This window comes from Onychostruthus taczanowskii, unplaced genomic scaffold (genome assembly GCF_017590055.1).
Source record: "Onychostruthus taczanowskii isolate IOZ18803 unplaced genomic scaffold, ASM1759005v1 scaffold140, whole genome shotgun sequence".
NCBI lineage: Eukaryota > Metazoa > Chordata > Aves > Passeriformes > Passeridae > Onychostruthus > Onychostruthus taczanowskii.
Genome location: NW_024498574.1, coordinates 681,076 through 692,673, shown reverse-complemented (window position 1 = coordinate 692,673; position 11,598 = coordinate 681,076). Strand labels below are relative to the sequence as shown.

Sequence of the window (11,598 nt, the reverse complement as noted above, 5' to 3'; positions counted from 1 at the left end):
CCTCCATGTGGAGCACCTTACCACAATATCTGTTCTTCTTCCAGGTTGGTGCATTGCCACATAACACTGCCTCAGGCTTCAAAGTCTCTCTCCACACACAGATTTAGGACTCAGCTTGCACTTGCCAATGTTTCAGCAGAATGAAGAATGGAGAGCTTGGAGAGCAAGTGGACAGCCCTGGAGAGGAAACAGTGAATGCCATGCAGCTGGAGATTCAGGAGAGATATTTGAAAGCAACTGTTTTTATTTTGTTTCTTTTTAAATTTTTCTTGCTATTTTTATACTATTATAATGTCATTAACCTTCACTTTGATTCTTGCTTTTCTGCAGTCACAGGATTATACGGCAAATATAATTTGAATGGGCTGCTCAGACACTGTTCTTGAACATATAAGACCTCAAGTATTTTCTTGTTAGTGCAACATGGAAGTGGATGATAAAAAAGGATATGAATGACCTAGAACAGCTTTTGAGTCATGAAGGTAAGCCTGAGAAATGTGATAGTGAATGGAGGCAGGTAAGTTCTGTAATTACTTGATTTAATAGCACCTGTCAGTCTCTGAAAGGAAAAGAAGATACTGAGAATAATATTCATGAGCTAATAAGGAAGCAAAAGTCCTAGGAATACTATATGAACAGCACAGCTAATTAATCAAAAAGTTTTTTTGAGGACGTACTTTTTGAGAGAAGATGCTTGCACTTGATTATCTCTGCCATCCAGGGAAGTAGTCTATTTCATCACTTCTGTACTAGCAAAACACTTTGTGAGCATGAATCCACTTTATCAGGACTTCAGAAGTTGACTGACTGCTTACTAATTTGAGGCAAGAAGACCTACTACAAAAATCCCACATCTCTTAAAAGTATTTTTTTGGGATACATATCACATAAAGATGGTGACTACTTGTAATGGTTTATTTAATGTACAGAACACATTATCAGGCAGCCTTGGCTGACTGTCCATGCCCATTCTGCCACTGGAAATAATTTTTCCTGTTTTATATTGGTCTGAGTCTTCATTCCTTGATAGCATCCTTGTGAGTCAACAGGGTTTTTCTGGCAGGGGCATTCCAGGAATACCTTTTATTGTCCCTTGGATAAAGACTTGCTTAAAGGCAGGAGTTGAATTTTTACTTCAGTATACTCATGCTTATTCACTGTATGTTATTCACACATTAACATAATTGTCACAGTACATTGTCAGTGAGTGGTTTAGGTTGCTTAAAGAATCACCATCAAACTTATTAGCAAAAGCAGATTTGATATAAATAGGCAGAAAAGAGAGTTGGATGGCAAGGCTCACTCTTTTGCTTACTACATGGAGGAAACACAGAGAGGAAAATCAAGTCAGAAGCACCGAAAGAAGAACCACTGCCTGAAATATCTCTGTTGGCTTCTGATCTAGCAGCTATTTGCTCTAAAACAATAAAAGAGCACTGAGACTCAAGCAACATCTCCTTTGCAGAGTGGACCCTTCTTGTTCATTTTTTGTCATTTTATGTTTCTCATTGCACTTCCCTTGGAATATAGTTTCCAGGAAAGAAATATTCTTTTTGTTTGGGACCACAGCTTCTGCAAGGGGCAACAGAACAAACTCAAATACTCAATCTCAGTATGAGCAAAAGCTTTAACTTCGAGTTTGATAAAGCATTGGAATGGACTGCACAGAGAGGTTGCAGAGGATCCATCTCTGGAGATATTCTGAAGTCACCTGGTCACTGGGTGAACCTGTTCTGGAAATGGGATTGGACTAAAGGATCTTCAGAGGTCTCTTCCAACCAGTTGTTCAGTGCTACTCTGCTGACCAACTACATGTACAGTTGCCTAGCTCTGTTACCACCTGAGCGCCATAAAGGGACAACTTAACCAGAAGTGGAAATTACCTACTTTTTGCATTACTCCTTTTGAGAGGACTCCTTTGAAAAGCAGTTTTTCATCTTGTCAATCAGGTTTCTTAAGGCAATACTTGAATTTCATCAAAAATCTTTTAAAGTTTTGCAGTAAGAAAAGGATGAAAACATCTCATTGATTTGTGCATTTATTTGGGGATATAAGGAACAGGCAGAAGATAAAGCATAAACTGAATATAGAAAGGAGAGGTTCATGAAGCCACCTACAAAAGTGACAAGAGAAAGTACAGCTGAACAGTGCCAGCATGAGCAGGTCCTCTTTACAGTACAGTAATTTTTCATGAATGCAATTACTTACTATCAATTATATGTGAGGGCCAGAGAACTGGCAAAGGGAAAGCCTGCTGCATTCCCATGGAGGGCCAACACCTGAGCTACAATCCCTGTGGTTAGGGAGAGCAAGAAAATTGCCCCCAGTGCCCTTTCCAACTGTATGCTGATTTCTTCTACCCCCATTGCCCATCCCTCTCACTCCACGCCTGCGCCCTCATCCCATTGGTCCTGGTATTCTATCCCACCCCTCGAGATCCCTATATAAGGTCCTGCTTTCCGTGCCTGAGTGGCTCTTTTATCACTGGCTGTTTTGTCACTGGATCTTTGTCAAGGCTCCCCTTGGAACCCCACACGAAGACCCCGTCCCTCCTCTGTCTCCCAGATCACAGAAGAGCTGAAACCACTTGGTGTGAGCACAGACATGCCTGTGCCCCCAAGGTGTCTTTTCAAGACACTTCTTCGGGAAGATAGCGGCACTCCGGACAACCACCCACCGTGACAATTATATGCTTGTATTTTTGCTGTAGTGAGCAACCAAAAGACACCACTTTTAAATAAGGATGGATAGCAATTTAAAAGAATCGAATTAATGTTACAGAGCCATAAGTAGAATTCAGCAAAATTTTGCCTCTTTCATGCCTTTGTAACAAAAAAGAACACAGTCATAAAATTTTCAAAGACACAAGCTCCAACAGTGTGTGAAGACTGAAACTGCAATTACAACACAGAAATATCTAACTCATTATAGAAAAAGTTGGGGATATTTTCTAGTATCTAAAACCGGAATGAAGGTGTATATTTCCTTTTGCAATATGTCTGGCAAAGGTTTAGAAATCTCTTTTTGTTTTAGTCTATTATTTGTAGGGATGGATTTAATAGGTTTTAAATACACTGTGTGGTACTTGCAGTATTATCTATGATATCTACATTCCTTCAGACAATCACTGAGCAATTTTTTTTTCCAGTTTTTCCACTTTATCTAAAAATCTAAAGTGCATACAGAGTTTAAATCTAGATCTCACTGAGCCTGTTTTGCTGTCCTGTGAATTGCTTCCAACATTTTATAATAGAGTCTATTAATGGGGCATTTGGGCCAGGACCTCTCCTGCCTGGCTGATATCCAGTGCCTGGGGGCCCAGAGACTGTGCCCAGACAGAGGGCAGTGTTTTTTGTATTTTCAGGCACACAGAGCAGTGAAGCTGAGCACATATTCTCGTGACACACAGAGGACACCAACATAGCTGGTCACTCACACTGGCACTGCACAGGACCCCACAGCTCCCTGCTCTTCCTCCTGGGCTGGCAGGCAGAAGTTCCCATGTGCAACACTCTGGGAACACGGTCCAGGTTCATGAGCATACACATGTTCATGGAGCCCCCTCTGTCTGCCTGGAGCCCCTGCCCCAGTCCCAGACCCCCTCATCACACCCACGTGTCCCCAGCCTGCTGGCTGGTCCAGATGGAAGTTAGCTAGTGATGGCCACATGCACCCCATCTACACCAAGTTTAGGAGAACACAGACACTTTGTCTCAGCAGTTGGCACCACACATAGACTGTGACCTGTGGTTCTGCAGCAACCAGAACTGATCCACTCATTTGCCTCACTCATGCAGAGCTTGCCCAGCAGCTGGTTTGGTTAACACCCAGCATTCCCTTCCCCCAAAAGGCAAGGTTACTACTTGCTACAGACACTGAATCACAGAATCATTAAGGTTGGAAAACACCTCTAAAATCATTGAGTACAACTGTTAACCCAGCACTGTCAAGTCCACCACTACAGCACGACCCTCAGGTCTGACTCCACCATTTCCCTGGGCGGGCTGTTTAAATGCCTAACTACCCTTCCAGTGAAGAAATTTTCCCCTAATATCCAATGCAAATCCCCCTGCCATAAAGCCCTTCATTCCAGTAGTTGTAGAGAGTGATTGAGACCTCCACTACTCACTCCAGCAGCTAACACCACAGGCCAGGGGCATCCACATCCCTCATCAGCACTCCAGCAGCTGGCACCCAATCCTCTCACAAAAGTCCCTCGCTATCTGGCACTGGGTCCTTCCAGCATGCACATGCATGGGACAGACAGTGAGATGACACAAAGAAGGAGGTAAGAGAAAATTTAACGGACTTAAGATAGACTGGGGCAATCAGCCTTGGGAATCTGCCAGACAAGCATACTGACCTGCCATGGTTTATAAGCGACCAGCCCCTTTTCTGTCTATTCCTCTTTTCTTCCTCCCCTGAACACTGCCCCATTTGTAAATACCCACCAACTCCTCTCCAACATTCTGGACCCCCAGGATTGCACATATCAGTTGCAAAGTAGCTGTTCAGCGTGATTGATGAGGTTGGCTTCTTCTCCTTGTCTCCATTATGATTTGCCTGTCAGGTTTGGGTCTCCACATATTTTGCTTCCCCCTTCTCCTTAGCATCCCATTTGACAAAATCCTTGATCAGAAAATCATACTGGAATAAAAAATCCAACACTTACTATTTTGTGTGACTCATCAGTTTTGTTTCTCATTTCTGCCTCCCTTGTTACTGGTCAGACAGGTTTGTGTCTCTCTATTCCTGTTTATGGCTTCCTCCTTTTCTTAATGTTCCCTTTTGTGTTGAGAAAGACCCTGATTAGACACTTTAAAGGAGCAGACATTCTTCCACAGATTCTTACAATTAGCACAAGATTGATTAAATTACCATAGCTGTGTTACAAAGAAACACAGAACAGAATACAGCAGAATACATGAAAGGAAATTTTTATTTTTTTCAGTCATACAAATAAGAGACAATCCCCATAGCTGTACTTGAAATAAGACTAACAGTGTCAAATGTGGCAATTCTGAGAGAATATGCATCAACACTTTACACCACAGAAATTGTATGACATACACTCAGTAGCAACAGTACTCCCCTTTATCTACATTTATAACAATTGTGCTTTTCCTTACACAAAGTAACAGTGCTCTTAAAAATAAATAATGTGCAATTTCAGAGTTCTATCCCGAAATATGCTAATCTAGATCCCCATTTAAATCCTGGACATGTCTATCCCAGGAAAGTCATCGCAAAGAGTGCTTAGCACTTTGCTAGATCAATCACTAAAAAAGGTACTGAACCTGCACCTATTTTTCTTCAAATTGCAATTAGAGAAAAAGTACTGACCTCAAATGTGTTGCTTATATTGTCTAACAAAAGAATGATACAGTCATTACTACACATCAGATTCTGATCTGAAAGGTTCAGTAGATTTTATAACTGGAGAGTGGCTCAGAGCTGTGGAAGAGAACTGTCCCAAAGCTGGAAAGTTAACAATCAAATATTTATCTATTATTTGTATGAAATATGAAGGACTGTCACAGACACATTAACATGTATCTTAACAAGAAATTGACAATCAATTTATCTGAATGAATTCAAGTTGTTTAATGCAAAGCTGCCAAAACCTTTTGAAAAATAGACACATTCTGCTGTCTTCATTCAGTTTCCAGTTCTTATTTTTAATGTACATTTAGGAGCTACAGCAGGCAATTGACATAGCTGATGAGAGGATAAATTTGAGGAACACTCTGAACACAACTGATTGGCATTTCAGCTGTTCCTTACCAGGGCAGATAACATTACAACATTAGGGGTCTTTCTTTTTATCCTACTACTTTGTATTAGCTGTTGATAGTGTTGGATTATAAAAGTGATTATTATAATATAAATGGATTATCTGCTCTGTGCTGTTGGCAGCAGAGGTGTGAATAGAGACAAAACAACATAAATCACCCAAGGCAGCTATGAAGGCTTAAGCTGTTGACTGCTAACCAGTAGAGGACCACAAAGTGAAATCCATTCCACCTCAAAGTCTCTAAACAGCAGTTAATACTTTGCTGCAATGTCCTGGGTCACCTTTAGGGAAAAAGTCACACAGCGGAAGTAATCTGTTTTTCCATTTAGGTTCTGGGGTGCCTTAACAGAAACGCTCTAAAAGTGCCAGAAAGTATAAGGTAAAGATAAGAAGGGTGTCTGCAATGAGTCCATTGCTACAGATTCCCAGCTGTAGAATGCAAACAATAAGGAAAGTCCTGGGCATGTCTCACCTCAGGTCACCTTTGACCAAGCAGTACCTGGTAGTCACAAACCATCTCAAAACAATTTGTTTTTTGAAACATCAAACCACACACCAAAGAGCCTCCCAGAATCTTTGGTCTCCATATGGACACAGGTATTATACAAGAACAATAGTGTAAGATGACCCCTAGTCCCTGTAAAAACCCAAGGAGTCAGACTACAACTGCCACTTGCCTCAGAGAATAGTTTGAGACCCACCCCTCACTACATCACACCTCAGCTCAGGTTAAAGTGAGCCAGGTGAGAGAAGAGATGTACTGGTGTGGAGTCCCTTGTTTTTGGTAAGGAGGCACACCAAGGGGCTGGTTTAAGGGGAGAGTCTGTGAGAAGGATGAATGTGGATGACAGCGAAATGCCCTGAGCCTATGGCTCACAGTGTCCAAGAGTGCAGTACTGAAGGTAGAAAGCCTGCAGAAGATGAGGTTAAGGCGCAGTTTTGAGGAGGTATGGGAAAACTCTGTTGTCTTTGAAGCAGGGGCTACTATCATGTCTTGTGCCAAACCAAGTCAGAGAAATTTAGTGATAGGGTAAAAATCTGGATTCCATGGCTTTTGTACTGAAGTTAACTTCACTTGCAGAAAATCAAATGTGAAGCATGCAAAACTAAGGCTTAGGCCATGATTTAATTTGTCTGCTGACTTTTAAAGGCAAATTCTCTCACCTATCTTTCTATTTACATTATATTCTTTTCATGTATTCATTTGCACAAATATTTTTTTGACTGCCAAGGAATACGAGAGTCCCCATCAACTTTGCTGTCAGATGCATAATCAATTGGCATACTCAAACCTTCCACAGGTGAACAAAATCACCTGTCAGTTAATATTTTAGACTACTTGAGCATGAGGTTTGTCGATGGCCTGACACTATAGAGAAGAAAAGACACTCCCAGAAGATAAAGCTGTTGATAAAGATGTTTCTCTGAGCTTCTGAGAGACTGGCAATCTGTGAATTCTTTATTACAATAGCAATTTTGTCAATGTATAGGAAATATGCTTTAGAAGATAAACAGTAGCAAAACCCTAACAGCAAGAACAGGAGTATGCTTACCCTTAATTGAAGAAATAACCTTGTACTAAAATGGAGGCATACATAGTAAACAAATAGCACCCTCTGGTTTATCAATATCAAATTAAACACATTCCAGTCTGCACTGCTGTTTAGTTTCTCATGATACCTAGGTTTCAGCAAGTTTCATGGTAGGACCACTTATTGCACATTAGCATGTGGCCAAAGTAAACTGTCGTAAGTAACATCTTTCCTTATTCTAGTGAATAAGGAAAGATGTTACCGTGTCTTACATATAACAGAACTGACTTTCTACTTCCTGTAATATTTGACTGCAAGGCACTGATTAACTACCCATAATCCCAGATCTCCAATAATGCATGATGAAATACATGAACTTAAGAGAAGAAAATGGGTAATAAAGAGCAGTTTCAGCTAGTAAACATTTGAGAGTGGTAAAACATATGAAATTGCTCAAACAAACTAAAAATTCAGTAGATACACTGAATATCATATTTGGAGTCCAGGACCTAATGTAGCTCTGAAAACATAACAAGAAAATATTCATTCATTATGTTTGCATGCCTATTCCTTAGCCAAGAATAACAGGAAAGATATGAAACCATGATGTTACCTATTTATGTGCTCCTTTATCACTAAAATACATCACAGGATGACAAGTTTTGTTTCTTAATGTACACTATACTGATACTCCATCCTCTCCTATGCTCCTGTAATTTCTTGTTTTCTTTTTTTGGAAAGCAGGAAGTGAAAGAACTCTTGGGTTTTTTTGACAAACAAGACTGATCAAAAAACCAACTGTGAGATAATGTGTTATGTCAGTCCGTTACACATCAAAACATCTAGACTATACAAGAGGTATATTACATAAAGAGATTATTTAACAGCATTAGGAGTTTAAAAGAACTGTATGGTCTATATTTTTTCCCATTAATTGGCTAGGTGGTTTTTTTCCCTTTAGTTCCATTGTCACCTGAGTTTCTTTAGACTTCTTCTTTCCACCAAGAATAAAACTATATATATAATACACATACACATATTTGAGTGCATGAAGTAATTTCTTTACTCTTGCAGATTTTTCTGAAGAATTCTGTATGTGAAGTCTGTAAAGAGGCTTTGACTTGAGATGCTTAAAAAATATAAATAACAAAGAATATGTTCCTTTAAGCAGCAAAGAAACATAAATCCGCACAATTTCTCCAAGATAAGGGAAAATAGTAATCTTTGGCACTGAAAACAAGGGCATCCTTTTGTATGTCTTCAAATATTTACATGAGAGAAAAACTTATAAGTCAGATCAAAATGGTATCTCTGTGGTTTCATGTAATGGGTACTGACAACAGTAGCTAGAAAAACAATTGGGATGTTAAGGACTGTGTGACAGCAGGATGCAACACAATAACACTTGATAAAATATTTGATGTTCCACTGCACCCTCCCATGCTTACAAATCTTTTTGCCTTAAGACAATTCTGTAAGATAAAAAAATGTAATTACTCATAACACCCTTGAAATCTTTTAAGGGCTCCAAAACTTAAAAGCAACAAAACCCAACCAACGACAATAACAAAAAACAGCAACAAAAGCTGAGGTTATAATACAATATCAGAAACAGTTCTCTGACTGAAGGCATTTACTGATTCTTTTGATCTTACAGACTTCACTTTCTCTACTCAAATCCACCATGATACTTTCTGCCAAAGCCTGATTTATTTACTCCAGTAAATATTCCATCCACTGGGTATTCTCGTATGGGCTGTCTGACCACAGCTGCAAATTGGCAGGCTCTTTTTCTTCTTTAATTTGTGATGAATGTGTCACTGCATCCTGTAAACACTACTGAGCATACATTCAAGCTTTGTTCTTAGTGAAAGTGGCACTTGAACCCTTGCAGTCAAGATAGCTTAGTTATATAGCACTTTACAGGTATAATAGCTGGTTATGTACTTCTGATATAACATGTTCTTCCAATGACTTAGTGGGTATTGAAACAAATCCCCACTGTGGTCCCATTGCCATTTCACAACATCTTTATGAGGAGGTGTGTGTTCTGTATTATTGTATAATACTTGTGCTTTATTGCTGTATGCATTTCCCTGTTGTTAATTTAAGTGCTCCTCTATTATGTAACACATACAATGTTTTAAACTCTAATGGCATCCTATGAGGACTGGCATTAGAAAAGTACCGATACTTCAGATCATCATAATAGTGATACTTGACTGGTTTTCCATGTAAATCCTTTGGGAATGGCCAAAATCCGTACAGGTGAATTTCATCACAAAATCTGGTAGCAAGTGTATACATGAGAAGACCAGTGCTGGGTCGCTTAATGTGGACCTTGTTTGTCAGCCAATAGCTGCAAAGAAAGAAAAAGTGCATTAAGAAATTCATATAACTTCACATTAATAAATCCTGTGAACTTATTTTAACTACTATGCATTCATTTTACACTGTGAATAGTGAAAGTCTCCTTTTCTCTAAACTGAGATCATAATGACACTGTTCTGGTGCACCTTTATTCCTCCTAGAAGGGTTAAGGGAGACCTTAGCACAGCGCTGGAAAAAACCTGGCCAACTAAGAGACTTAGGTCAGGCTTTAATTCCAACACAATATCATGTCTGCAGAAGCTAGAAGACCATAGTTAACCTCCTCAGCCAGATCAGGGAATAGTCCCTTGCTATAAAGTCTGACCTGTTGCATTATTCAATTCATGTGATCAAGTGAGCCTTATGCTGAATATTTGATTGGTCTGGTGGTTACTTCACAAATCGCTTGTCTAAATAGAAAGCAAATGGAAATGATAAATCTAAGTTAAGACTGTAACTTTCAGAAGTAAAAGACAAAAGGAAGTAAAAAATATGTACTTCCTTGTGATTAAACACATAAAACTAACCTGTTGTTAAAGGCAGTCTCCAGATAAGCAAAACTTTACACTACTGATTTTTAAAAGGTTTTGTTTTGTACTCAAACATTCACTGGTCTGACTGAGCTTACAAGACAATTTTCCTGAGCCAGTACCAAGAAGTCTGCTTATGGCTTTAAAAGCAGTAGAGAGTTGTCAAGGATACAAAGGAAAACTTAACTGGATTCCAGCATATAGGTCATGTTAGTACCCTCAGAGTCTGTTGCCAACATTGTTCTGCATCTCTAACTTTTAAAATCAGAATGTCATTAAAATAGTGCCAGTTACTGCTGGTAAAACATTTCTTCCAGCGTCTGATACAACAGAAAGTACACAAGTACTTTCTATGAAAACGAAAATGGTCACTTAGATTCTTAAACCTGGTCATTCCTTTGACTCAGACAAACAACAGCCATGAACACAGCTGTACTGATCAGACTGTGGAAAAGTATGACTGCAAGTAAGGGAAATAAGTATGACTTAGCATTACCACACAAATGTAAATCCATTGGTGTGTGCCACTGCACTCTTAGTTGTAGGCTGTGAATTGCTTCTACCACAGTCTAGGAAGAAGGTCAAGTGAGATAAGTCTCACCAGACCAGAGTTAGCCTTGTTTTAAATGGCATTTCAATAAGGCTGAAACTTAAAATTATACATCCGGAGTGCTATAAAGGCATTTATGATGTAGCAGGAGGAATGTCCCACCCCCGTATGAGATCAGACAGCAAAACTATGACTTTATTCAAAGCTTAAAGTATGTAAAAAGCAATAAATAATATGCAACAGTTAAATTAATGATCCCATTGAAACTGGCCTTTTTAGTTTCATTCTTTGCCAAAACCATAGCTTTGAATCATAGATAGGTATGCATGTGAAAGCCAGTTTGGTATTTTTGGTGGGTTCTTTGATTTTCTTTGTTTTGTTATTGGCTTTTTTTGGTTGTTGTTGTTTTGGTGGGTTTTTTTTTTTGTTTGTTTGCATTATACTGAGTTTATTTTTTGAAAGCTGAAGGACCCTGCAAGCAGAAGACAGTTCTGAGCTGAGTAACTGCTTCTCCAAAGCCAGCATAGGGAGAATTTCACCTGGGTGTAAAAACAGGATGGTAAAAAGCATATTTAAGGGTGAATGCAATTGGGAATGGGTACATTTACAAATGACATATGCATATATAATTTTTTATTGTCTTCATAAACACCATTTTTTAGACATACATGCTAAGCAGTTTTCTTTTCTGATAAACTGCAACTCTAAGACAAGATAAACCAAAGGAGGGACTCTATTCTAAAAAATAAATCTTTATTTATGGAAAAATTGCTGGAAAAAGAAATCAGAACACTTTTAGCACTTCATATCACAGACACAGCA

General features: G+C 39.1%; 1 protein-coding gene across 1 annotated transcript in view; it reads right to left on the bottom strand.

Annotated features, from left to right (window-relative positions):
• Positions 1–4,937: 4,937 nt before the first annotated feature.
• The window catches only part of ST8SIA4 (ST8 alpha-N-acetyl-neuraminide alpha-2,8-sialyltransferase 4), a 71,242-nt gene continuing 64,581 nt past the window's right edge, over positions 4,938–11,598 (bottom strand). Inside the window, exon 5 of the mRNA XM_041398127.1 lies at positions 4,938–9,685. Coding sequence (XP_041254061.1) covers positions 9,403–9,685 — 283 coding nt within the window. The 3' untranslated portion in view covers positions 4,938–9,402. The remainder of the gene's footprint in view (positions 9,686–11,598) is intronic.